We start from the raw sequence: 26,419 nt of genomic DNA on the forward strand, positions 1-26,419 counted from the left end.
CAACATTCGCCTGCTGCCCGCGCGAAACACACCCTCACGCAAACGGACCGCGCAGACTCGCAAAGGGCACGCACACTTGACGCAGACACGCAGGCGAAGCTCGCAGTCAGCACACGCTTGCTGGATTCAGGCCTATCAGCAGCACACAGCACACAGCGATCACTCAGGCTGCACCTTCTACTGCTATTTCTGCTACTGCTGTTACTGCTGCTGCCTCACCTTTCTCTCTTTCTCTCTCCTCCTCCTCCTGTCTCCACCTATTAACTCTCCCTCTTCCTCCCTCCCCCCAAACACCACTCCTCTTCATTCCTCCTCCCCATCCTCCCCCTCACGGTCATCGACTCCCTGTTTGGATGAACTTTCCTGTATCTTTCCTGACGTCAACCTGACTTCCTTTGCTGTTTCCTCCTACTGCCCTGTGCCACCTTGTCTCATCTCTGACCTCATCACCCCTGTAAAACTCACCTCCTCCTGCCACGGCTCTCCTCCTACTTCTTCATCTTCTTCGTCTTCCTCCTACATATCCTCTGACTCCTTCCACCCTCCACATCATCCTGTCCTCTGCCGGCCGTGGCCTTCTCTACGCTCTCTCTCCTCCCTGCTCCTTTGCCCTCCTAGCTTTGGGGATCCGGTCTTGTCTTATGCGTCCACTTTGGAGCATATCCCCACCAGGCCACGGACACTTCTGCGACAGCAGAGCCTACAGCAGCCCTTAATCCATCCGCCGGGCCCAGGTCTAGGACACCCGCCCACCACATCCCAGAGCTTGGGACAATTACACACTGCACCTGGACAACCTGGGGGGGCAGGTGGTGGAGGGGGTGCTCGGAAAGGAGAGGGAGGTGGCAGCAGTGGTGAGGGTGGGGAAGCAGGTACACGAGGTGGTCCCAGGGGGGCACGAGGCGGCCCAGCAGGAGCAGGGGCCTCTCGCTATAGGGGAGGTGGAGCAGGAGGGCGCTCACGTGCCAATCCTGGCAGCTGGGATTACATGATGGACCAGATCAAGAATCGAGGCCTGGACGTCAAATCCTTTCTGTGAGTCTCTACAGCCCCTCATTCATATCTTTACATAGTGTTTTCGTGTTGTCACATGCTAATGCTTCTGTTTTTATGTGTTATAGTCTTTGTCATGTTCTGATGTGGTAACACTGTAAACCCTTTGAATGTGCCTTAGCTTAAAAGCATAACCCTTTATGACTAAGACACAAATAGTTTATGTATAAAATGTCAATGCCTAAGCACTAACTAATCTACTTTTACCCTTACCTTACTGTTCTCTGCCTTTTCTTTTGTGTTTTCTTTCAGTTTGGTATCTGATATCCAGGGAAGGATATTACTTCTGTTTATAAAGATCAATGTTTATGTTTATGTTCAAGTATCAACTTTGTAAGCGTCTTTTTTATTGTGTTTTAGGCCTTATGAGAATGTGTGTAGCATATGTGGATTGTTTTCTTATGGTGTTTATAGATAAGAAGGCAATTCAGTCCATGTAGTGATGTTTTTATGTTAATATCGGATGACGAAGTGGAACGCAAGTGAGAAAGGCCATGGTTTAGCTTATTTGAAGCATTGATTATATACTGTAAGTTATTAAGCACTGAGTTATTGATGTAAATAAATGTTGACTATCCATGCTCAGAGCTGTGGGTGTGTAGGAGATGGATCAACATCTCATCTTTTCAATGTATCATCCATTACATATGCTAATTTAGCAATTATTTATCATGTTTATTGTATTTTGTTCTGAGAGTTGGTGTGTATAACATTCTATAGGTTTTATGGCCCTTTAAAATCAGCTGAGCTCAGTGTTTAAGGATTTAATACATAGCAAGCAATTAAAGCTTTAACATTTGTGCTGCATCAGTGATCGGCTAAAGAAATTACAGAGCTTCTTATTTAGCAATCTGGGAAGAGATGAATCTTTCCTAATTTAGAATAAATGACATCACGTGATGAAAAATGGCAAGGAACTTGCAGCATATTGTGAGCTATTTCTACCCCATTCGGTGATGAATTGTTCAATGTTTACACTGTATGCTCTGCTAAGCAGTAACATCTGTTTGGATGGCATTCAGCCTGTTTGCTGCAATTGTCCTTACAGGACAGAGCTCGCAGCGCTAGTTTATAATATTCATGAGACAGTGTCATAAAAAGTCACAATATATTTTCCATTTACACTATCCCACTCAATTAGATGATGTTATTTCGGAGGCATCCTTTGGACGGCGCAGGAATGTTGAAAAACCTGCTCGGGAGACACAACATTAGGATTAATCTGTTTTTCACGAGTATTGCAGTTAAAATTGAACCTCAGCTATCAGCTCATTGTAAATCTGTGTCTGCTGGCTGTCCTGCGGTCCAGCTGACATGTGCGAGCATCTGTACATCACACGGTCCACGTGTCGCTGTGCATCAGTACAAGAACAAGGGTTAAGCAGCTGTGTGTAGATTTGTGTTAACCCTGAAGCATTGATCTTATGTCACCAGCACCATTACTTCTACGACATATTGTTACTTCAGGGCAAGAGTGGAGCGGGGGCAGATGAAGGAGAGAGGTTGGTGATGAAGGGCGAGAAGGATACTGCCAAGGTACAACATGTGTTTAATGTCCCTTTGCACTGAACCTGTTTTTACTGTAGCTTTCCAAGATTAGTTTTTTTTTATTTTTTTATGTGCTTTAAAGCTTCTCCAGGCATTTGAGCATGACACAGATGAACTTATGCCACAGGCTGACTGAGCATTAGCCATGCAGCACATGCCACCATCAAGGTCATTGAGAATATTACCCATAATAGTCATGAATAGCACTTATCATTGTAAATGTGAGATTGAGGTCATTGTTTTATTTGCCTCTCTTTAGCTGTAACACCTCATATGACGGATGACAGAGCAGTCCAGTTATAGACATGACCCATTGTTCAAGCACGCTAGTTTCAGTGTTGGCCACTTTCCCTACTGGGTGAGTCATTGCTCAGTGAATGTGTTGATGTGATTGACACAGATATCCAGCCTTTGGAGCTATTTCACCAAATAGTACTCTTGGGTAGATTGGTCTTCATGCTTTTTGGCTTAAGCCCAATCATTTATCCTGGTGTCAGTGTCTGTCCCCTCACCCACCTCTGCTGCCTTAATGTTCAGTGCACTGATTGAAGTGTTTTACCAATATTCTTAAGTGTAAATGTCCGTACTAAAAGGCTACGGAAGAAGAGGGATCCAATAACTGTTAAACATACAGTATCAGTACAAGCACTGCACCATTAGGCCTAAATCAAATAGACATGTGCAGTTGCCAGAGGATATTTAAAAGTTATACAAAGCTGCCCAGCTGATGAATCTAAGTTGATTAAAGAAACTTTAAGCAAGTGGGAAAGAGGTTGAAAAAGCACTTAAGACTTCAGTAAATGTTAAAATCACAAAAAATATATAAAAGTTAATTTAGTCAACCAAAAGTAAGTGAACAAAGCTAGGTCAAAGTGAATATGAAGGTCAAAAAAGTTAATGAATAAAATGGGTTGTGTTAGGTAAACAGTGAACCATTTGTGTTGCTTAAGCAATACATGGATGGATGGATACACTAAGACGACTGAGACAAGGTTGGGGTGTGACGAGACACTCAGCTCACGAGTCAAGACGAGATTCTACACAATTTCTTTGTACTCTGATCACAGAATATATTAAATTCTTCTTCAATATAAGTGAAAGACATGAAAGACACAATGCAAAGATTGCAGGTCCAAAGTTTAACCAATAGTCCTGATGTACTAAATATCACTGTTGCTCATAATCACACACCTAAAGAAATGTACTTGCCAATAAAATGTTTGTGATATTATGTAGGTTATTTTTTGAAATCGCTCTGTGGTCATTTAATGCGGGTCTTCTCTTGTGGTCTGTAGGGTTGGGTATCGTTTAGGTTTTTTCCAATACAAGTGCTAAATCAACTCTGTCTATAAATATCATTATAAGGTGCCAGTCATACTACATGGTATATTAAAGGAAATCAGTCAGCTTCAAACGTAAATCACACAAATTCCATAACGCATTTCTCGACTCATTGGGTGGCAGGGTATCAAAATGAAGCACCGATATTTATGTTGTAAATCGATCCGGTAGGTTTCGGATGTGGTGGTAGTGGGACCATGTCAGTACTAGTGTTTGATACTCATCCCTAGTGGTCTTGACAGTGTGGGATACATAACACACACCTTGTTCATTGAGCAGTGAGTGTGTTTGTCAGACAACAAACAGCGCGTTTATTGTCGACCATATATATGGTCTTTGCAATGCACAAAGCACTCTATGACCAGAAGTTGAGGAAGTAATGCTCATCATCACTTTGCAAGCTGTCTCTGCTTGCATATATGCACTAATTAAACACTATATTCTTCTCACTGCAACTACGCACAGGTATTTAGCAGCGGTAGATTTATTTCAAAGTTGATGCAGCAAATGCATTTTCCTTAGTCCAAACGGCAGCGTGTAGCTCGAACGAGCGCGCATGCAGAAGGGGATGTCAGCGTTGATTCAGATAGGTGACGGAGGAACATCTGTACTCTTTTTTTTTTTTTTTTTTTACTTACTGCTACGCAAACGATTCTAAAGTGTAGCAAAGCACCTTTCTCATCAGCTACAAATTAATTAGTCCAGCCTGTCAGTCTTGCAAGACATTTTAGTATCACGTGATCTTGTGGCTTAAGATCTCATCACACCCCTAATACAAAGTACAGCTTTAAGTAAAGGATGTAAATTTGGTTAGGTTAGCTAAAAGTCATGGAGTCATAAAAGTCTAAAGCCATGGATGAATCGTTGAATTGTTTAACAGTTAGCTAAAGGTGATGAAGGTAAAGTCAGTTATTAGTGACCAATCATCTTGAATAGAAAAGTGTTAAAGACCCTGTAAAGTGAAATCCATAATTTGGGTCTTAACACTTTAGATATGTTGGGATATGGTTGCTGTAAACATGTGAAAACAAAGAGATCTACATGTGACTGAACTCTGGATTTAGACTGTTAGAAAGTTTTTCACCTCTTTACTGGCTTGGTTTCATGTGGGCGGGGCCAATATGTGGGCTCATGATGTCATGAGCCCACAGTGGGAATGACCCTGCCCCTCTAACACTACAACATAAAATCACAGAGCAGTTCATCTCAGTACAGTGGGCGTGGCTTCAGCTCATTCAACAGACACGCCCACACCATCCTGGAGTAGGTTTTACTGCCTCATTTTTCATGGTTTTTAAGTTTAATTTTACAAACTTAGAGATGTTTTGTTTGGTTGAAATTTGACCTGGAGGTTCATAACACAGTGACCTGTCATACAACAAACCTAAATACAGATCTAGTTTCACTTTACAGGGTCTTTAATAAAATATAAGTGATGAGTAGATCAATACAGCTAAAGTTTCTTTAAAAGAAAGCCCAAGGAAATAAACAAGTCAACTGAAAAGATTTAAGATGTAGCTAACTGTAGTAATAGGCTACAGTTTGACTAGTTAGCTAGCAGAAGTAATAAATAAAGAGGTAATAACCTAATAAAGAAAGAGATAAAAGTCTGTGTGACAAATTCACAAAAAGTAATGAGGATAATAAGGCTTAAAATTTAGCTAGGTGGGGGTTAGCTGGTGGTAATGGTTAGCCAATAGAAGAAGTAACAAACATTCATAAGCCCATTGTTACGTAGTAGAGATCTAAGGACTAGTTAAATGTAACAGGGTAAAGACTAAAGGTTGTTAATTATGATTGTGAGTTATAGTTATGGCTAGCAGGAGATGTACTGACTGAACAGTTTACAGGCCTTCAGCTAGTGTATAGGATTTAGCTTGTAGCGTATAGTCGTAATACAGTTTGGCTAGTTAGCTAGCAGAAGTCATAATCAAACAAGGCAATCAACCTAAAATCAGGTAAAAAGTCTGTGTGATAAATAAACAGTAATGATAAAAGTTTTAAAATTTAGCTAACAGGTGTTAAACAGATTAAAAGGGTAAGCTAGTAGTAGAGGTAACAAACATTCATAAGTACATTTTTATGTAGTAGAAATATAAGGACTAGTTAGCTAAATATAACACGTTAAAGGCTAAAAAGTTTGCTAATTATGGTTATAAGTTATAGTTATGGCTAGCAGGAGATGTACTGACCAAACAGTTTAGAGGGCTTCAGTTAGCCTAAAGGTTCACCCACATTCACTTTTAGATTAAAATAAAATATCTTTTTTTCCTCATACATTAACTTTTTTTGATTTTTTTTTCTTGAAATTAACAGCCCCCTTTTTATCTTTTAATTTTTTTATAGAGTGTCCCTAATACACTGTGGTAATAATAGATAGTTTATACATGAATCTTTTGCCAATAACAAGTGTATGGGCCTGTTGTGTTGGGCTTTTGTCAATTAAAACAATTAAAATTGATGTATACTTTTTCAGAGTGGGCCCTAGCTTTTCTTAGGTGTGAGTAGGGGGCCACTAATGAAAAAAAAGAGTGGAAACCACTGGCTTAGAGTGATATAACTGTTGAGATCCATGAATAACCAAAATGTATGAATCATTGTTGGAAATATTTGGCCAGAAGAGATAAATGGTTCACATCAATTTGAACGGAGGGTTATTTGAGTCAATTAAGGAGGTATTAGTGTAGGTCAGACACACAAGGTTCAAAGCCACATATAGACGTATAAGAGGGAGATTATTAAACAAGACTTCATGGTGCTGCAAGAGAAAAGCTTTGACAGCTGACAGCGGACTGTAAAAGAGATGAAATTGTGAAGTATAGGGTGATATCTTTTCACAGCTTGGCAGCACCATCTTTTCTTAGCTGAGGTATTCTCGGAGGTATTGTAGCGCAGTCAGAGGCTTAAGCTATAGAAGCGTGGATGCTGGTGACAGAAGGAGGGAAGGAGCCTGTGATGAGGAAGCAGGGAATTAAGAGTAGGGGATAGGGATGAGGGGGGAGGAAAAGGGATTGGGAAACAAGAGCGGGGGAAGAAAAAAGTGAGGAGATGAAAACGAGGAGAGTGCAACATGGAGAGTGACCGAGAGCAGTGACCCAGAAACGATGGCACACTGAGCACCTCAAGACACTGTGTCACTCAAATAGAAACAATTAGTCCAGATCTTCTTAATGGGGCTTAATTAAATCTTAACTCTTGAGAAGGATGACTGCCATGCTCAGCTGGAAAGGTGAGTCAAGAGGGAGAGCAGAAGGCAGGTAAAATAACTAAACAGACTGCTGTTTTTGTGTGTGGGTGGCGTGGTTTGTGAATGTGAGAACATATTGGGCTGGTAATACCTTGATTCATGTGGAGGCTGATGCACAGGCTGCTGAATATCACACCTATTAACTATCATTAACTAATCATCTACGGTTCCTTTAATTACCTGTTATTTTTATGATGTAAACACAGTCTGCAGCTGTTTTCAGTATCACTTCATTAAATTCTTCACGCTCTTATTAATTTGGCCTTTAAGGTTAAGGTATCTTCTTAATATCCTTCCCTGGACAAAGTGCTGACTGCTGGGATGTATTTGTCGTTGCAGATTTATCACTATTTCCTCTGTTACTACTTTCTCTGATCTCAATTGTCCCACCACCTCTCTGTCTGTCACCTGAAATGACCTCTCCTTTCTTCTCTCCCCCCTGCACCACACCTTCTTTATGTCTGATCTCCCTATCCTTTTGCATCTGTTCTCTCCTCTCGACTCTCTTTCTGTCTCTTATTGTATTTTTTCCTTACGGCGAGCCAGTGAGGGGAAGATGGTGGTCCTGGCTCTGGCCATAGGTGTGGCCGAGCAAGATGACTTTGCCAATATCCCTGACCTGCAGCAGGAAACAGCACAGGCAGCACCAGCAGCCAATCAGGAGCCCCCTCCTGAGAAGAGGTACCAGATAATGTATGAGAGTGCTTGTTGTATGTGAGAGAATGGAGTGCAAATGAGAGGACGAGGAGGATGTGATATCGAAGAAAAACAAGAGATGATTTCAGAATCTAGGCAGAGGAGAGTAGTTTTGTTTTCTAGTGTTTCTGGTTGAGTCACTGCACTTGAGTGCATTGTGCCACAGCCCTTCCTCTGAAATAGCAGCAGATCTCTGTTACAGAAATAAAAGCGAGAGCTGACTATGAAGCCAAACAGAAAAAATGCCTATAATGCTGAGATGAGTAAAGAGCATCTTGGAAGTAAGCTGTTGAGCAATAACAAGGTCCAAAAATTCCTTGAATAACATAAAGCTGGGTCTTCTCATGCAAATATTTCTCTTTCCTGACCATAATGATCATCTTTCCTAACACTATGACAGTCTCCACCACCATTTTCCATGTCTTTTTGTTTGTCTCTTTGCCTTACACAGACCCACCATTGGTAATTGTCGAATTCTCTTTGTGTTTTTCATGCTTTTATTATCCCAGTCCTTTCCACTCCTGTGTTCTTTTTTTCCCTCCTGCTCATTACCTCCCTTCAATCACCCTCTGCTGCTCTGAGAGTCCCGTCTCTGTAGCTCCACCGAGGGGCCCAGAGAGCCTCCTCATTATTCCACAACATGCTAGTCACTTACATAAACATGCTGCTAAAAATAAACCTTTTCCTTGCCAGCCACCTTACACACTGGAAGCCAAAATACTTCCACTCAACTATAAGGATTCAGTGCTCTCACTCACATCTCCCCATCTCCCAAAATAATTAGTTTTGCATGCTGTTCAGGAAACAGACCGTTTTTATTTATTTATCTATTTATTTTTGTGAAGCAGTTTAAGACTAACAAACGAGTACAGTGGCTGTGTCCTGCGACACAAAAAACATCTCTCACCACGCTGTGCTTTTGTTGTTCGTTCACAGCCATGGATGGTCGTTATGATTATATGTTGTAACATTGCAGAGCTGTAGTGAAAATCCAATGTACGGTTCCAGTCAAGGCCGTCCATAAGGGGGATAAAGGGGAAAGCCTTCTTGGGCCCAGCCATTTGGGGGCCCATGGAGGTTAGGAAAATCATAATCCAATGTAGAGTTAATCTGTGAAAACCGTATTTTACGTTTTGCCAGAATAATAACCACTACTATTTATTTATTTATTTATGCTGTAGTACAATATAGCATTTTCAAGATTTAAACCCCTTTTCTTAAAACAGACTTACCTTTATTTGGTCATGTTAACAATGTGGATGGGCATACTGTCTAAACTATTTGGAAAGCAATGTCAGGTTTTACAGCTAAGTCATGATGTGCACAAATGACAGGATATCAGAGAATAAAGTAGCAAGAATTGTAATAGCTTCAAGGGTTAAATAATTTAATAATAATTGCAAAATAACAATAGAAGTTGCCCAAAATGGGTTTGAAGTGGCAAAAATGGTCAGAAATTTGTGGTGAAAAATGGTTTAAATCAGAAAAGTTGGTAGAAAGTAGCTAAAAATAGGTTAGAAGAGGTTGAAATGGAATCAAGCAGCATATGTGGGTTACAGAAGGAAAAAATGGCAATAGTGGCCGTAAAAATGGTGAAGAGCAGTTAAATAGCAGCAAAAATTGGTTATAAGCAGCAAAAATGAGGTTTGGTTTCGGACACAAATGTGGCAAAATTTGCGGAAAAACTGATAAAAAGGCGTTAAAAAGGTACACGAATAAATGATTTACATATCAGAACCTAATTACAGCTTGAGACACTTTTCAGCTCCAAATTTATGTAACTGTTAGCCAGGACGCTAGCGCCAGTGCTACTGGTCCAGCACACAAAAGCCGCGTCTCCATCAGGGAGTCCGGTTTGATTCGGTACGGTTTGGTAAGGTTTGGTATGCTTAACCCCAAAATGGTTTGTGTTTCCACGGACACCCGTGTCCTCATTTGGTGGGCGGGCTGTAAAGGCTATGAATGTGAAGTCACATGCAGCGCAGGTCTGCTGGTCCAGCTGCAGAGTTACAGAAAGGATGAGTGACAGAAATCAGTAGGAAACTAGAAAAGCACTCGGAGAGCGCAAACCTCCACCATTAGCCCTATCTCCCAACAGTAAAGACTCCTTTAAAAAATTCGTGGATCCAGATGGTGATGAGGATCACTCCCAAAATCTAATCAGTTCTTCTTTATGCCATTTCTAACATTTCCTGAAAATTTCCTAAAAAATCCGTCCATGACTTTTTGGGTTATGTTGCTAACAAACAAACTAACTAACTAACTAACTAACTAACTAACTAACTAACTAACCCTGCCAATCACATAACCTCCTTGGTTATGAGGTAATAAGAATAATACAGCTTTATTTCAGCTGAAAGTGCTTTAAAAAAATAACTACATCTTAATTATGTTAACAGTTATCAGTAAAGATCCTCAGCTGATAGAATACGTGTACAGAAACATTTTGAGTCATAACAGTACATTGATATGTGAATATATTTAGTCTATAACAGCTTAAATGACAAAATATGAAAGTTTAGCGCTGTACTGTTAGAATTTGTCGCATTAAAAAATAAAGTAAAAGTTGAGCTGATATTAAAATCAAACTAGATTAAGTCAGAAATCCTGGGTGCGCTGACCTCGTTTTAAAATAGGCTGCAGCCCAAAGTTTTACAAACACGCTCAACAACACAGTGCAATGTTTTCACAGGTTACCTAAAGTAAGAAGTAGATGAATAACTTGTTACAGTACAAGGAATCAGCTGATCTAAAGGTTCATATTCACAAAACTTCAGCATTAATTTAATTTAACATCCATCGCGGATAGACCAGGCTGATGTGAGTCTTCTGGCTCTGCTTTGTCTACTTAAAATCAGGTCCAGATAAACGTCAGGAAACTTGATTTTTGGCCAGATATCAGTATCCACAGACTAGGAAACTGTTTGGATCTCTGTCCAGTCCGAATATCCCTGATTTAAGCAGACATTAGTCTGTTTGTATCCCATTCTTGCCGCTGCTCACAGAGCAGACTTCCATGTTTTGCAACCCGGAGCCGAGCAGCAGTTTTTCGCGCTGATGTGACATCAGTGCAAACCCCTATTGTTGTGTGTGTAGCTCGACCTTTTTGGGACAGATAGGTAGGACTGGTACCCCTACAGAAGGGTTATGAAAAGTGGGACGGTACGGGTCGGTTTTTGGGACCCTTTCCAACTTTTGCCCTATAGAAACGCAAAAAGAAGCGTGCCGTTCCGCACCGAACAGAGCCAGACTGCTTGGTGGAAACAACCTAATAGTTCATTGATACCATCAGCAATTCCCAACTGGGGAGGGCCCTTCACTGGGTTTGTCAGGGGCCCAGTCAACTCTGGGGGCAGGCTGGGTTTCAGCCATAGGCAGATGCACACCAGTTTGCTAGATTTAACCTCACTTTGATTCTGTGACAAATTGGAGATAATTTCAGAGACACATAATATGACACACACCTAGAAACAGAACGGCAAAGGAAGATGAACAGATTTTGATTTATTTGTCACAGCAGTTGTGCTTCATTCACAAGTGTTTAATCAATTTGACACCTGATTTAAAACTACAGCTCTGTTGCAATACAAACGGTAACTGTTTTGTAATCTTGACTGCACTATTGCAGTTGAAAGCTGCATGCGTGGGACTGAGACATTTTAAGAATCTGTTTTGTCTCTAGCATGACAGCAGTCTTTTTGCCTAAACTAATAAGCACATTTATATAAAAAGATCTTTACTTTTCAAGCTCCTCTTTGCTAAGGACTAAGTAAAAAGTTGGTCTCATGGTTTGCCTGCTTTATTATAGTGTTGTGCCCCCAAGCATCCTGTGGCATTTTCCCTGAGCCAACACAGCTCTGCATGGGGTTACAGACAAGCATGAAAGTATTCTGTAAAGAAAGAATGTCGCTTTTGTGAACATCAAAACTATCTCCATTGTTCGGGATTAGTGTGAAACCTCGTCCAGCCACAGAGGAGTGCAATTTTCTGTGTAATTTGCCGTTGCACATTACATCTGGCTTTTCCAGCCTTTGTGTTCACCTGGAAACCTCCTTAAATGGGTTGTGAAATCCACTAATAGACTAAACAGCGAGCAGGAACCGCAGGGCTGCTCAGTCCAGCACGTGGCCTGCAAGACTCACCTCGATTAACAGTGATTGAGAGCACTGTGGAATATTTTAGATTAACCTGAGGTTCATTTCATTTCTTTCAGTCACATCAGGATGACTGGCAGTTTACACTCTCTGAACAATAGAGAGCTAGGATGTAAGAAAATGATTTGAATATAATGAAAGCTTTAATGTCTTGGCCTTTTAGTGAGCTGCTCTCCTGGGCTTTAAACTAATTCCACTTGAGCCGGTCGGTGTTTTGTTTGTTTCGCGATACATCACAAAAACAACTGTATAATAGATGATTTAGTCGCACTTTAATTGGACACTAATTTTAGAGGCTCAGATCAAGTCCACAATATATTAGAAATGCATGCTATAAGCTTGCTGGGAGTATATCAATTCCTGTGGTGTTAGTGCTGACTTCACAGATGTCTGACGGTGATTTAATCAATCACACTCCTGGCATATTGCTCATTCTAAACGGGGCTCTTGAGCTGGAGACAAAGCTGCACTTCCATCCGTCTCTGTACAGCCATATCATCGCAGTCTGTGCATTAACATCCAACATGTCTCTCATGTGGCCATCACTCATCTCCTTACCTGCATCACTCATGTCATAGTTCCTGAATTTATTAGACTGGACAGCATTCCCCTCTTAAATTATCTCAGTTGAAACCGTGAAGTTAATGTGAATAGTTTATGTGGCTCTCAGACATTAACATCATCAGCATAAAAGAGAAATATAACTCCTCATGATAAATATCAGAGAGCTGTCCTGCACAGCTGATAGGCTGATGGAGCCCTAAATTAGTGAAACAACCAGTGGAGCAGTGGCAGCTGGTCAATAGAGGGCTGGGGTGCCGCCCCAAAACTCTGCACTCAAAGAGAATGTCAGCCCTTCACTGAATGGGATTTTTAAAAATCAGTTTGACATGTATGCTATGTTCACATGTCCAAGTTCAAAAGAGCAGGGTGAAACTACTTGGTTAGTTAGTGAAATGTATAATCCAGCCATTAAGGGGCCTTCTGGCATTGGCAAGGGTGCCTTTGAAATGCTTTAAATCAGCCAAAAATTACCACGATTATGAAGATTATGAAGTGTCCCCATATAATTTATCAAAATTGTCTCATATGCATTTTTTCTGAAATCTTATTCGCCTTGAGGTCAGTGAATGTATTGTCTTACTAGTTCAGCAGCTGTGCCAAAATATTGTTTTTAAAGCCTACACCACCATTCTGTAAAAATGAAGCATTTTATTTGTTTTAAGAGATATTAGAAATTCATCTTTTTAATTCTATTACAAAATAAATCCCTGTAGCAGACATAGGAATGTAGCGGTTTTTTTATCAAGAAAAAAAAATTGTTTATGGTGACTTGGGATTTTTTTAAAGGTTTTAAGGGTGCCTCAATAGAAACAAAGATTGAAAAATGTTGTTATAATCTACTGTAAAATTCAAGATAAATAATTTGCTATATGCATTTTGTCAGGCCTGGGTGCAGGAAAAGTGCGCTCATTAATGTATTACACACCTCCTTCTAAAAGTGGGTGGCAAAGGACATGAATAAAGGCATAAAAATCTAGGCACACAGTGTCATAGAGCAGTAGACCAGACTAGCAAAGCATATCAGTTTTTAAATTTCCCAACCACACCACATCAAACCAGCAAACTTTTTCTAGCTTTCGGCTCTTCATTTCTTACAGCCACTCTCACAGATTGTCTCTGTCATGCTAAAACATGTTAAAACTTTAGAAATAAAATCTGATTAAGCTTCGGTTTAAGGTAAGGGCCAGGATACAGTCAAAAACCTGATCTGCAAAACCTGATTACAAAGCGTTCATTAAAGCTGAGTAAACGTAGTGCTTACAGGAAGAAAGTCGTCCATGAAAATATTCCAAGCTAGCTTACATAGCTCCATTAGTTGTGTAAACTTCACATATGACTGAGCTATGTGGCTGATGGAGCTATGTAGCAAACAGAGCTAAAGCTAAGTTATCTTGCATAATAAGGTTAGCTTTGGCTTTGTTAGCTAAAGCTCACATTGCTAAAGCTAATTCAGTTATAGATGTTGGAGCTACAGAACTTTGTAGTTTACGTAGCAAATGTAGCTAAAGCTTAGCTCACAAAGCAGCTATGTAAGCTATGCAGATACATTATCTACTTAACAACGTTGGCTATGTTTGCTAAAGCTCATGTTGCTGGAGCTAACTTAGCTACATTAGCATATGTACTAATGCTAATTACGCAGTTAACAAAGCTAAAGCGAACCACTGTCAGGCTAACAACTTCTAAAATGGGTCTATACATAATTTGACTTTATTCTTTTTTTATTTATGAAAGGTTTCATACTCTGAAATGTTTGCAATGTGGTCCTTTCATGGACGTGACTGCCAGACTTTGTTTATGAATTAAGTTTAATTTAAAAAAATCTTAAATGAAATATGTTTGAGGCATTTCTTTTCTGAGATATACGGTGTCTGAGCGGTCTGTGAGAGTAACTATTAGAAATATACAGACTGCTGCCAGACCCCTTTCAGCTATAAGCTTTATTCATACAGTATGTTGGACATTGACAAGACACCTAATTGTAGAGTATAAATAAAGAACTGAAATGGCAGAAATCATTCCTCCTATAATTTAATCATCTATTTTCTTTTAATAAAATAAAGTAAAAGCTGTAAAAGAGGAAAAAAGAAAACCAGACTAGGGGTGACACTAAGTTGTAATCATGTGTACATTGTTTTCAGCTTGAGTAGTTTCACCCTTTTACAAATTTTTCAGATTTTATTGAATTCTTGGCTGACAAATTAGAATATACCGTACATCCTGGTTCATCTGTGAAAACGTTGTTTCCGCCCTGGGAATCATGCACTGCTGCCACTGCAGTGGAGTAATGGAACCAAATATACATAGGATGACTTACTCAGTTTTTAATTTGTTCTCAGTTGTGTGTATCCAACAGCTCTGCTGTATTTTTGAATTAATAAACAAATCAAGATTAAAAAAAAAGAGAAAATAAACAATAGTGTCAGTCTTTTTGGCTTGTTACCCACATGAATAAGCAATCCTAATTTGGACTCCCAATCACATTTTAAATGTCTCTAAGTTATTATCAGCTCAACCTAAGAGCCTTTTCTCTTTAATTTTCTCAGATGGCTTCATTAAAGTAACTTTTCAAGGCACAAGAAGATTAAATTATCCAATATAATTCCATTCACAAAGCCCAATATATTCAAATCTGTGCAGCAGAACTTTTTCACTTCTGTTTCTCATTAATCACCTGATGACCCGATGATTTGTCTTTTCACCTCCTGGTTGGGATTTGGAAAACTAAACTACATACAGCATATAGTTAACAATCTCTTACTTGATCCTTTAAAATAGTGTAAAGCTGTTTAATTTTTTCATGTCAGTACCTATTGAACTATACTTTTCTACAGAAGGGCTTGGTTAATACCAGTGCTCAATGATGTAGCAATAAACTGTAGGTTTTTGTGTCATATGAATGATGTAGCTTCATTTTAAATCTATTTTACCTTTTAAACAAAAGTCATTGTTGAACATGTGGTAAGGGGTGTAGATGGCCTAGTGCTCATGTATTTAGGCCTTCATTTCTTTTCTGTGGCTCCTTTACCGCATGTCATTCCCCATTCTCTCATTCTTGTTTCTGACTCCATCCACTATCCTCTTCTATAATGCTGGCATAAAACGCCCCCACAGATATTTTTGGGAAGTTATTTTGTAAAAGGGGCTCAAGTTGTCAATATCTGCTTGCAATTTTAGGTCTCCATAATAAAAATCTGGCTGTTGATGTATCTTTTTGGCAAGGCCCACATGAATCTAATATCATAAATCTCTTTGGCAGTGTTTATGTCCGCCTTGTTCTCTAAAGCCTGTAAGCAGACATGTCTCACAATATCATAAATAGAACACATTATATTCCTGTTCAGGAGGAAAGGAGACAATTTAGGATAAGTTTGTTATCCTTCCAATGGTCCAGTCTGGTTTGTGTCAGTTTTGGCGCCCCTGTATGGACAAATCCTCAGATCTCTTTTGCTGAACTAGCTCTGAAAGTATGATTTTACTTCATTCTGCTGTAACTTCCAAACTTTCCAATCATTGTAACGGAGCATGCTGTTAATCCACTTATCTAAAATCTACCCGGCAGCAGCAACATTTACAGGTGTATAAAATAGCAATATAGATATTAGTCATTGTTTCTGTGTTTTTCTTTCTTTTGATTTTGTTGCTCATAAAGAGACATCACTTTTAATTTAAGTAATTTTTAAACCAAGTTCTGTCAGTCAATTTTAACAGGTTTTGCACTTAATTCTCAACTTTTGATCTCTTTAATGTTGATGACCTACATTTGCATGCCAGGTTTTCTCTTAAGATAAGAAAATAACATTTTGCTTCCTCATAGAAGTGCGCCTTATCACTGAATTTGAGATGTTGCCAAAAGAAACATAAACAAAGGAAATTTCACTAGATGTTCTGAAAATGTCTATCAAGACATGATCCAATGACAGCAGTGACAGCCGTTGAACATACAACAGTCGTATTTGCTTTGTAGAAAATAAATTGTCAGTATTAATTTGAGACTTTTTTATAAAGATTAAAACTCCCCACATTTATGTTAAAACACAGCTGCTATTGTGAAAGTTATTAATGATCTACAAAGCAAACCATCATCAAGGGAAACTAAACCCTGAAGTTTTCATGGAGTTTAATTCATCCTGGAGTAAAAAAACACCTTTTGGACATCATGGACATGGCTTGGAGTGGAGACGCTTAAGGGACCTTTCAGCTGTCCCCATCAGCCATAACATCATAAAGTTCTACTGCCGTTGTAGATTTGATCAGGTTTTTTTGTTGCTGATACTGATTAGTGTTTAACTTTGAGCGAGAACGACTGGTACTCATACCAATATTGATACCAGTGCATATTTCATGTTTTGACATAGAGGACTAGCTAAATCTTGATAAAGGAGCAAAATAGTCATCCTTTTTTAGCCAACAATGTACTCCTATTTACTTTCTTCAACAGATCAGTTCGAAAACCACCCAAAGAGCAATCCATCACGTATCCTACAGTAAGGACAACTGAATTATGTAATGTGATGATTCATTTAATTATTTTTTTTGTTAATTCATGTGAATTCATTAACAAAACCATTAACAGACTGACAAAAAATTAAGCCTATTCAATAGGTCAGCAGTGCAAATAGTGTAATTAATAGAAGGCAACATGTCTTCTCTTTTTCTGCTGGTTTTAAGAAGGATTTCAGCATTGGATGAATGTTTTTATTCTTTCGGAAATAAAAACCTTTGTGGTGATTCTTGTGCTTTGAGTGATACAAGATCATGCTAGCTAATGCTAATACTAGCACTGCAAGAAGAACAAGTCTTACAACAGGCAATACAACACAGCAGCAATACCAGATTAATTTAGAGCAGCCTTAGACTTATAGGCAAAAAATGAGCTCTTACTGCTGTTTTTGTATGGCATATTATATTTAAAGAATATTACAAGTGTCCTTAAATTGGCTTTTATAAGTTTTTTTCTTAAAATCTAAATCTACACTGTTTTATTTTATAGTTTTATCTGCATTGCAAAACTTGTAAATCTGTACCTCTAGATGGTGTTATAACTACTTCTATGACAGGTAGGTAAAAAGATTCATAAATCAGACCTTCCATTGTCAGTTACTTTATGGTACTGAACAGAGATATATTTTTTTTTCAATCTAAACTCAAAATGAAATGAGAAAACCTTATTTTCACATCACAATAAGAAGTACTACCAGCATTTTCTTTGTTGTCACATTTTTATCTTCCAATCAGCACATTACATTTATGTAACTGTGTCTTTAATCTAATGGGTTGGAAGTTTGATGATGCAAAAGGGTCTAAAAAAGGTGTGAAGAAGTTCTTGAAAAAGGTCAAAAGTATTTACTGTATATACCCTGAAAAATCTGGCATCATATCAGTCAATAGAAAAATCTAGTTGCAGTAGCCTGGTTTCAACCTGTAGAGGGCAGTAATGCAAACACAAAATGTAGAATTTTAATATTTTGTACTTTGATCTCAAGATCTGGAACCTCTCTGATAAACAATACTACTTAATACCCATATGAATAGATCTTTAGGTGAAAAAAAGGTCTTGGGGTTTAGTTACTCTTTGAGTCACCCCAGCCAAATCTTAAAACTTTAGCAAAAACTCTTGAAACCAAACTGTCTGTATGCAACTGTTTTAGCTGATGTTTTATTATTACTGTACCTATTGTTACTGTGAACTGTGAGTTTGAGTGTGTTTGATATTTGAAACTGTATGGCTAGCAGTCTTTGTCAGGTCTCTCCTGAAAAAGAGATCTTTGATATCAATGGGACTAAGGTGGTTAAATAAAGGCTAAATAAAAATTTAAAAGGGGAGGTGTCAGACGAGGCAGTTAACAATAGTGACTGACCGATTATCATATCTGATATTTTAACTATTATCTGTTTTTGCTTTTTATTTTACCTGATGATAACTTCATTATAAAGTGCTCTGTTTTGGCTCCACTGTTAGGTGTGTCCTCCCCTCTGGCTCTGTTGTCACTCTTCAGTCTCACCTAATTTTCCACCCACAGCGGTACCTTATTGGCCAGGTGCCACGTATGTAATAGACACACAACACTGAAGCAAGAGTACGCAGACATATACTGTTCCTAATATTGGTTAATGATCTCACAAACTCATTAGTATTGGTGTCTAAATCTATATTGGTCAACCTCAAGTCAACAACAAGCTACAGAAACACCTAAGATTCATTGTGAATGGCGTGTTTGACATTTAATGATGAGATTTTTAGTTGGAAACACTACTTTTTTATGCACAGTACAAAATGAACAGAGATTTTCCTGCTCTGTCCATAGAGGCTGCAAAACCAAACCACAATGAACATGAGTAACTAAACCTCTAGTTAGTAGGAGTTATCGTTATATAAGAGTATTATACATAACTTACTGATGACTGCCTTCTTTACTGCCACCTTTACCTTATGCATTAACAAAAGGATGCCTTGAAACTGAAATACTCTTGACCTTGCTTTAAAATTCTCAGATTATGCTTGTAAATAGGAACATGTATGTATAGTGCTTAACAAATACCCACAGAGCAGCTTTTTATTTAGCCTTCAGCGGTGTGTTTACGCCTCATTGTTGCTTGGCAGTAGTTGAAGGCAAGCCAAACAAGCACGCTGTTTTCCCCACCGGCCATGAGAAGGTGTTATAGTGCTTGATATTCGTTACGCTCCGGCACTGACCTTGTGAGTGCAATGGATGAAAGCGTTCTGAGCAGCCATTTGTTTTGGAACTTAGGCAGGAGCTGAGTGACGGTTTGAACTGCCGCAGAGTTGGTGGTCGTGATAGAGACTTTCATAACCAAGGCTACACATCTACAGGGGAGAGGAAGGGAATGAAAGCTGAGCACTAAAATAGCAGAGGGTAAGATTATAAAATCATGTGAGTCTGGGGCCACACATGCAGGGATGTTTTTATACTTAACAGCCATTACTACTGGATCGTCTAAGAGTAATTAGGATGTTATTGTGGCTCCTTAACCCCTCGTTGGTCTTCACTAAACAATTTCTTGCGAGTCAGTGAACCTATACTGAAGGTTCTTCTCCAGTGCTTGCTATAAAGGGAAGCCACAATCCCCAAGAGCGTTGAATCTAGATCTCTCTCCAAGCAGCAGGCAGGCCACCCAATAAGGATGCATGCTCAGAATAGCAGAGGCGGGACTTATCCGTGTGCTACATTAACATTCAATCCACTTGCCTGTGGTCTTTCAATTATTCATCCATGCATGTTACATCATTTTGTGTAAGCCAGCAGTTATTTCTAGTTTGAGAATACATGTTGCAGATATCAATAAATATAGATGGATGCTCTCTGCCTCTGAAGCTCTCTGTGGCTCTCTCTTCATGTCTGTTAATTGTCAAGTGATCTATATATTATATTGCTTCATAATTTATGAGCTTATTACCGTGCTCAAGTTGACGTAAAAGACAAACTGAGTGTATGGCCAGCATGACCTTTTACCTAAATGAATATAAGTGTTTGTTTATTTAAAGTCATGACTGTGTGTTTTATGCTCTAACCACATTAGTGGGAATAGGAGGAGTTTAATCTTAATGTGGTGGAGGATGTGTGCTCAGGCTATTTACGGTACATAGCCTGTCATTTGGGCTAATGTAATGCGAGGTCATTCTGAGTTCATGCAAATGTGGTACGGTGTGAATCTCAGGTCTTGTTTTCTTACATATAAACAAAAAATGTTGTTATAATTTGTCCAGATGATAAAATCCGTGCTTGTGTTTGCACACAAACATGTAAATTGATTATGCTGTGCTTAAGTAGTCTGACACGGTGCTCCTCCTGTGACAGGGGCTTTACTAATCATCAGAGTCTTCAGGGGACTCTGGATGAGGCTGTCCCAAAGGCCTCGGCTCCACCATTCTCCTCCAAACCTCACAGGGGGATGTTGAGATGTATTCAGTGAAGAGGAAGGGAATAAAGATAGGACTAAGGCAGAGGGAGAAAAAAAGGCGAGACACAAAGAGAGTAGGAGGAGGGGAGCACGTTCATACATCCATCCATCCATATGTCACAAGAGCATGAGAGAAAACTCTGGGTAAAAATCCATCATTCCTCCCTGAGAGTCAGAGGAGAGAGTACTTGCGGTACTCTGCACAGCCATGCGTTATGCAGGGCTGCAGGCAGAACTCCAGCCGGCACGTACACGCTACTACACATGCTCATCTCTTCAATACAGATAGATGGATGGATGGATGGTGGTAGGAGAGAGAATCTATTTGGAGCATTAACCTGGGCCCCCTGTGTCCTGCCTCAGAACAGGTGGCACATCTGCAGCAGCCTTTACTGCAGAGAAAACCTTTGAATACAAACCATTGTTAGCATCATGCCTGGAGTGTTAATGTACTTCTAGATTGTTTTGTCTGTCTCATTTAGCTGAAATTCCCCCAAATCAGAGGATAGCTGCTTTAGCTGAGCTTGGAGATTTGTAAAGGGTTCCTACAGATCCTTGAAAAGTCTTAAATTGCACATTTGAAATTTAAGGCCATAGAAAGTCTGTTTTTTACCAGTGAGAGGTCTAAATTTTAGCAGGTACTTTGAACTGGACATGTCTTTGTTTTCTTACCCCCCCTTATGAGATTTTTAATCATCTTTTGTCACAAATTGTTGCAAAAATATTCTCCATAATTCAGGGAATTCAGTGTTGGATGTCCTAAATTTCCTGGAGGAGGACCCCAGACCCCTCTCTGATTTTGTCTGACTCACTGTGATTGAAAAATAAAACTCGGTACTGTTGTGAAACACTATCCCAGTGCTCAAACATGTGGGCTATCAGGTTAAAAATCCTTGCAGACCACCCTTATTTTGACAGATCTTCCCTGATGAAAAAAAGTATTATTTGGCTTTTTAACAGTTTAACTGTTTAGAATTAGCCTGCTTAGCACCAAAAATAAGTGATAACAAATATCAATATACTGTATACTGATAGAATAGAGGCATTGGATGCCAGAAATCATCAAATTTGGGGGTTTATGGCCAGAGCTGTAAGTGGAAAAACATAAGTGCAGGTACTCGCCTTCATAGTCTGTTGTCAGTGTTACACAATCATGGGACTAATTTGGGTGATATTGACTAAAAATCATACCTCAGAAATGTTTTAAGCTGAACTGCAATACATTATATTTATTTGGATATTTATTCATCTGCTAAAAAATTACAAAACAGTCACTCTAAGCCAAATCCACGTAGATCAAATGTTAAATGTCACACTGGCACTTTTAACAGACAGCTGATCAGTGTCAACATGGAAATGAAACATCAAAACAAACTAAATAATTGTGGGAGAAAAACATATCAAACAATAAGGCTAAATAAAGCTAAATAAGAAAAATAAAAACATTTCCCCCATAAGACTCAACATTTGAGATAGACTTTTGTGGCCAATAAATGCGTTACTGTTAGCAGTGACTTTCTTTCCCTGATTTCCTTCACTATCCACTAGTGTTGAATTCACGACCACACTATCCGAGACCAAGACAAGACCAAGACTTTTGGGGTAGAGACCGAGACTGAGGCCGAGACAAGTCGAGACTGAGACAAGACCAAAATCAATTTTTGAACATTTAAAGAGCATCCTCTCTTTAATTTTAGTTTTCTTTTTAATCAATTTGACGGAAAAAAACAAGTTGTCTTCAACTCTTTCTAAAAACAACATGCAAAAATTTCAGATCTTAACATATTCATTCAACTAACTTCTTGTAAAAAATAAATCCTTGCATGTGTTTAAAAGCCACTGATAAGTCTGGAATTATTTTGAATATCTGAAAATGAGATGTTCATCTCAATTTGTCAGGTGAATTGGGCCTTAAGTAAGTGTTCGGAGGTATTTCTGAAATAAGATGGACTAACGTCCAAGTTTTATCTGGTGTAGCTATTTGTCATTTTAGTAAGTGCTTCTCCTTATTATCACATCAATGAAGTCAAAGAATAGCAGGTCAGTTCTGGTCTCGACCAGTCTTGACAGAAAATTCTGAGTCTGACTTGTCTGAGACCGAGACAAGACCAGGACATTCAAAGTGTGGTCTTGAGACCGGTCTTGACACCAAGACCTTTCTCGAGTACTACTACTCTACTATCCATTTTCCACCTCTCCAAATACTGGCAAAAAGCCCCAGAATAATTCTTGAAAATTTAACCATAGTATTAAAGAACAAAATAAAAACTAATACAACGAAACAAAATTGAATGTCTACAAAACAAATCTGATCATAAATAATATTATAATGTTGTATACAACTAATTAAGTTGTTTTGCCAGACTGTTGGCCCTTTGACCAGCAGCCTTCATTTTGAATAAGATTACAGTATTACAATAAGATAACAGTATTTGTTCAGTAACAGGAACGAGTGTCATTGGAGCATCAGCCTTCTCAGGCTCTACAGCTTGCCTGCTGGGCCATAGTTGTAGCCTTTTCCGTCTTTTACTTCAGTTTTCCTCTTACACAGGGACTGACGAGTTCACGTAAACTTGTATACAGAGACGACCGTCACAATTCACAGCAGGTAGTGCCCCGTGCACCACAGCAATGCATTTAGATGCTATCGTGAATAACAGCTCCAAGCTGCGCAGAGGACAGGAGAGCGTACCAGCAACTGGTGAAAAGTCTTGGTACGCTTGAAAAAAGTGCCAGCATGCCAAGGGGTAAAATTTAGAAGTGGTGTTACTGTGAAGCGGCTAAAAGCATTGATAATTACAACAACAAAAAAAAAGTCTCCTCCCCTTTACCATTTGACATTTTGTCAACAGCTCATTATATCAGAACATTAAGTCCTGGTCTAGTGTACCGAGAAATCTCATGCCACTTATTTTTGACAGTTGCTGTGCAAAAGTGGTATTAATTTTTCTCAGTCCAGGTGTTAAAGTCAGTGATTACATTTTCAAAAGGAACCCTGTGTGTATGCTTGATTTAAAGAGCCGTAAAGGCAGGTAATAGATAGGGTAAGCTCATTTTGGACTCAGAAGTAATCATATTTGCAATGCTTTATTACACTGCATTCAAAGAGCATCAGCTGGTCATTCAAGTAAACATCTTTAAAAGAAGAGCCTTTAACAAAACTGACATCAACATTAAACAGTGCTTATAAAGATCAACATTTGGCACTGCTTGAATTGTCTTGTGGTTTTCTGTTTTCCATTTGGAGTTTAGTGAAAAAAGGCAGAAACAGAAGGCACCATTTAGCACCTCCCTTGTTGCCTCTTCCTGAAATGGGATTTCAGTAAATGATGCTATTTTAGAGTCATTTCCAGCTCCAACTTGCAGGAAGCAATTAGTTAACAGTGAAAGCATCCATATTTATACGTCGGAGCAGAGTGTTTGGTGGTAGCGCGAGAAAGCGAAGCAGCAGGGACGACTGGCTGACTCGAGTGTGAATGTTCATGTGTTTCATGTGGATGGTGAGTTATGTAAGCAGCGCCATGCTTCACTGCTGTGGATTTGACTGTGTATGATGCTGTGGCCCCTGACAAATGATAGATATAGTGGGCGGCTATGAAATTGAGCAAAGGCATTGAAATACATCACTTCATGGTCTCGGGCGAACGTGTTTACTTGAGTGTGACATGTTTGTAGAGGGGTGGGGATGAAAATGAAAAAACAAAAAGGAGGGGAGATGGGATGGGCTTTCTTTCTCGCGTCTCTCTCCAGCCTAGAAGTGGAGTGTCTTTCCTCCCCTATCCCTCTCTTCAAGCTGCTGGCCCTCGGTCAGGTAAACAAAAACAGGATAGTATCACAGGACGGTGAAACCCAAAGTGGCCCCGCCTGCCTCCATATGTGTGTTCATGTGAATGTGTATGTCTGCGAGGCTCTCACCCGTACCTGTCATATATCCTAAACCTCTTTTCTTTTTTGTTTCAGTGTTTGCCTGTTTGCTGCACCCCTCTAAACACACCCTTTCCCTTTGAGCCCACTCCCAACAACCTCTTGTCAAACACACCCCAAACCTCGATATGTATGGTCTGTGTTTCCAGAGCCGTTGCTATGCCAACAGCCCACTTTCTGTGCCTTAGCTGTGGGAGAGTCTGATCTGAACTCTAGTCCACTCTGCCTCCCACTGGATACTGTAGACAACTGCAGGCTTTAAACCACAACAGAAAAGCATCACATGTAACATTTCCACTTGCAACAATTTACATCGCTTTTTTCAAAAGTTACATAAACCGAAACCAATCTTTATTTTCAACTGCATAATGTAGAGGAGGTATCTTATTTCCTTCAGCCTCAGCCGCTCGGTTTAAACAGCCTGGAGGCAACGCTGGAGCAGAGGACTGTCTCAGGTGCTGCTAGAAAAAGGCCTTTCCCCTTGCTGCACTAGCTCTCACCTGAGAATGCACTGAACCCCTGAATGAAGCATGAAGAGAATGAATAATTGAAGCCTACACTCCCCCATCGATAGTTGGGAGGTGGGGGAGGAGGGAGGTGCCTCGTTTTACTTCAAACCTTTAGTCTCTCTTCTTGCTTTCCTTTGAGTAGATCTTTAGATCTTGGTTTTAATGTTTTACCCAGCCCTTTTCCCCCTGCTCTCACACTCACTGCCTGCAGTTTAGAGAAATAAATAAATTAACACACCCCTGAAAATGCAATTACCTCCCCTGGCAACTAATACAACTAACACCAATTGATGGATACTCCCTTCCCCTCTTGTGAAAGTGCTTAACACCCCCCCCCTCCCCCGTCTTGCTGCGATTCCTTTGCTGGTTGAAGCGATTGTCTGTTTGCTTGTCCTGTTTGCTTGCTTTTTCTGTCTGTCTATTTGTCAGTATATTTCCCCTCCCTCCGGCTCTGTCCTTGTCTTCTGCAAAAATGTACACATTATTGCATTCAACATCAATTCTCATCCGGATTTGCAATTCGAAAATGAAACGCACATTCTCTCGGTGAAAAGCTCAACAGAGAATGCTGGCCAGACAGACAGACTTTCTATGGGCTCCTTGTTTCCTGCCTGTCCGAGGCATTGCCTTCACTCTCTGAGTGACACCTACTTGCATATACTCTATATGCACATGTAGCCAATGCCAGTTTGTGCTTTGGCCCTTGTGACCCTGTTTCACACTTTTAGAGTGTTGCTTAAAGGTTGGAAAATCAGGTTAGATTGAAAGTTTCATCTCTATAATTTGTACTCCATTTCTATCAACGCCCTCTTTGTAACACTCTAAATGTGATCTTCCTATGTTCTTACGACTTGTCCCTTTTTGTGTTGGAAAATTTTTTTACAGTTGATCTCCTCTTTAGTTTATATATCATCTTTTTATTTGAGTTTTCCACGTAAAGACATGGTTTTTTGCTCTCCTTTCCTGGTGAGTTGTATTTATTGTCTCTTTTTTTCTGTGCTCTTTTTCTCCCTTCAGCATGTTCTCCGTTTTTGTCTCCTGTTAGAGATATTGTGTGTTGCATAGCTCTTTTATTTTTTTTGTTGGTCTTTTATTCTTTGATACTTATCAGACTGACCAAACTAAGCCTTTCTTTTGTTTCCAGGCTTTCCTTCCTTCATTCCCTATCTTTTCTTGCAGCTCTGTTTTTTCTCTCTAATGTGCCAGTGTTTGTAACAATCTCACTCTCCGTTTGCTTTTGGTTTTTTTGTAACCTCACTGTTCATGCTATTATTAATACTTGCTATCTCTTCTTGTACAGATAAATAATTTTCAGCTTGCTTTTCTATATCTTACATTCCTTGTTGAACCTTTTATCTTATCTACAGTCTATGATTTCTGTCCAGTGTGTTCGTGAATGTTTGTCTGCAACTTAAGCATCCTCTCTGCGTCTTCTCATTTCTTTTCTCTGTGCTTCTGTT

The 26,419-nt window shown here is 39.4% G+C and overlaps 1 protein-coding gene across 1 annotated transcript in view; it reads left to right on the plus strand.

Moving 5' to 3' along the window:
* The first annotated feature begins 984 nt into the window (after positions 1–984).
* syt7a (synaptotagmin VIIa) overlaps positions 985–26,419 on the plus strand; it is a 37,733-nt gene continuing 12,298 nt past the window's right edge. The window contains exons 1-2 of the mRNA XM_041794891.1: positions 985–1,035; positions 7,736–7,870. Of these exons, the coding sequence (XP_041650825.1) occupies positions 989–1,035; positions 7,736–7,870 (182 nt within the window). The 5' untranslated portion in view covers positions 985–988. The remainder of the gene's footprint in view (positions 1,036–7,735; positions 7,871–26,419) is intronic.

The sequence above is a fragment of the Cheilinus undulatus genome, linkage group 9, assembly GCF_018320785.1.
Source record: "Cheilinus undulatus linkage group 9, ASM1832078v1, whole genome shotgun sequence".
Taxonomy (NCBI): Eukaryota; Metazoa; Chordata; class Actinopteri; order Labriformes; family Labridae; genus Cheilinus; species Cheilinus undulatus.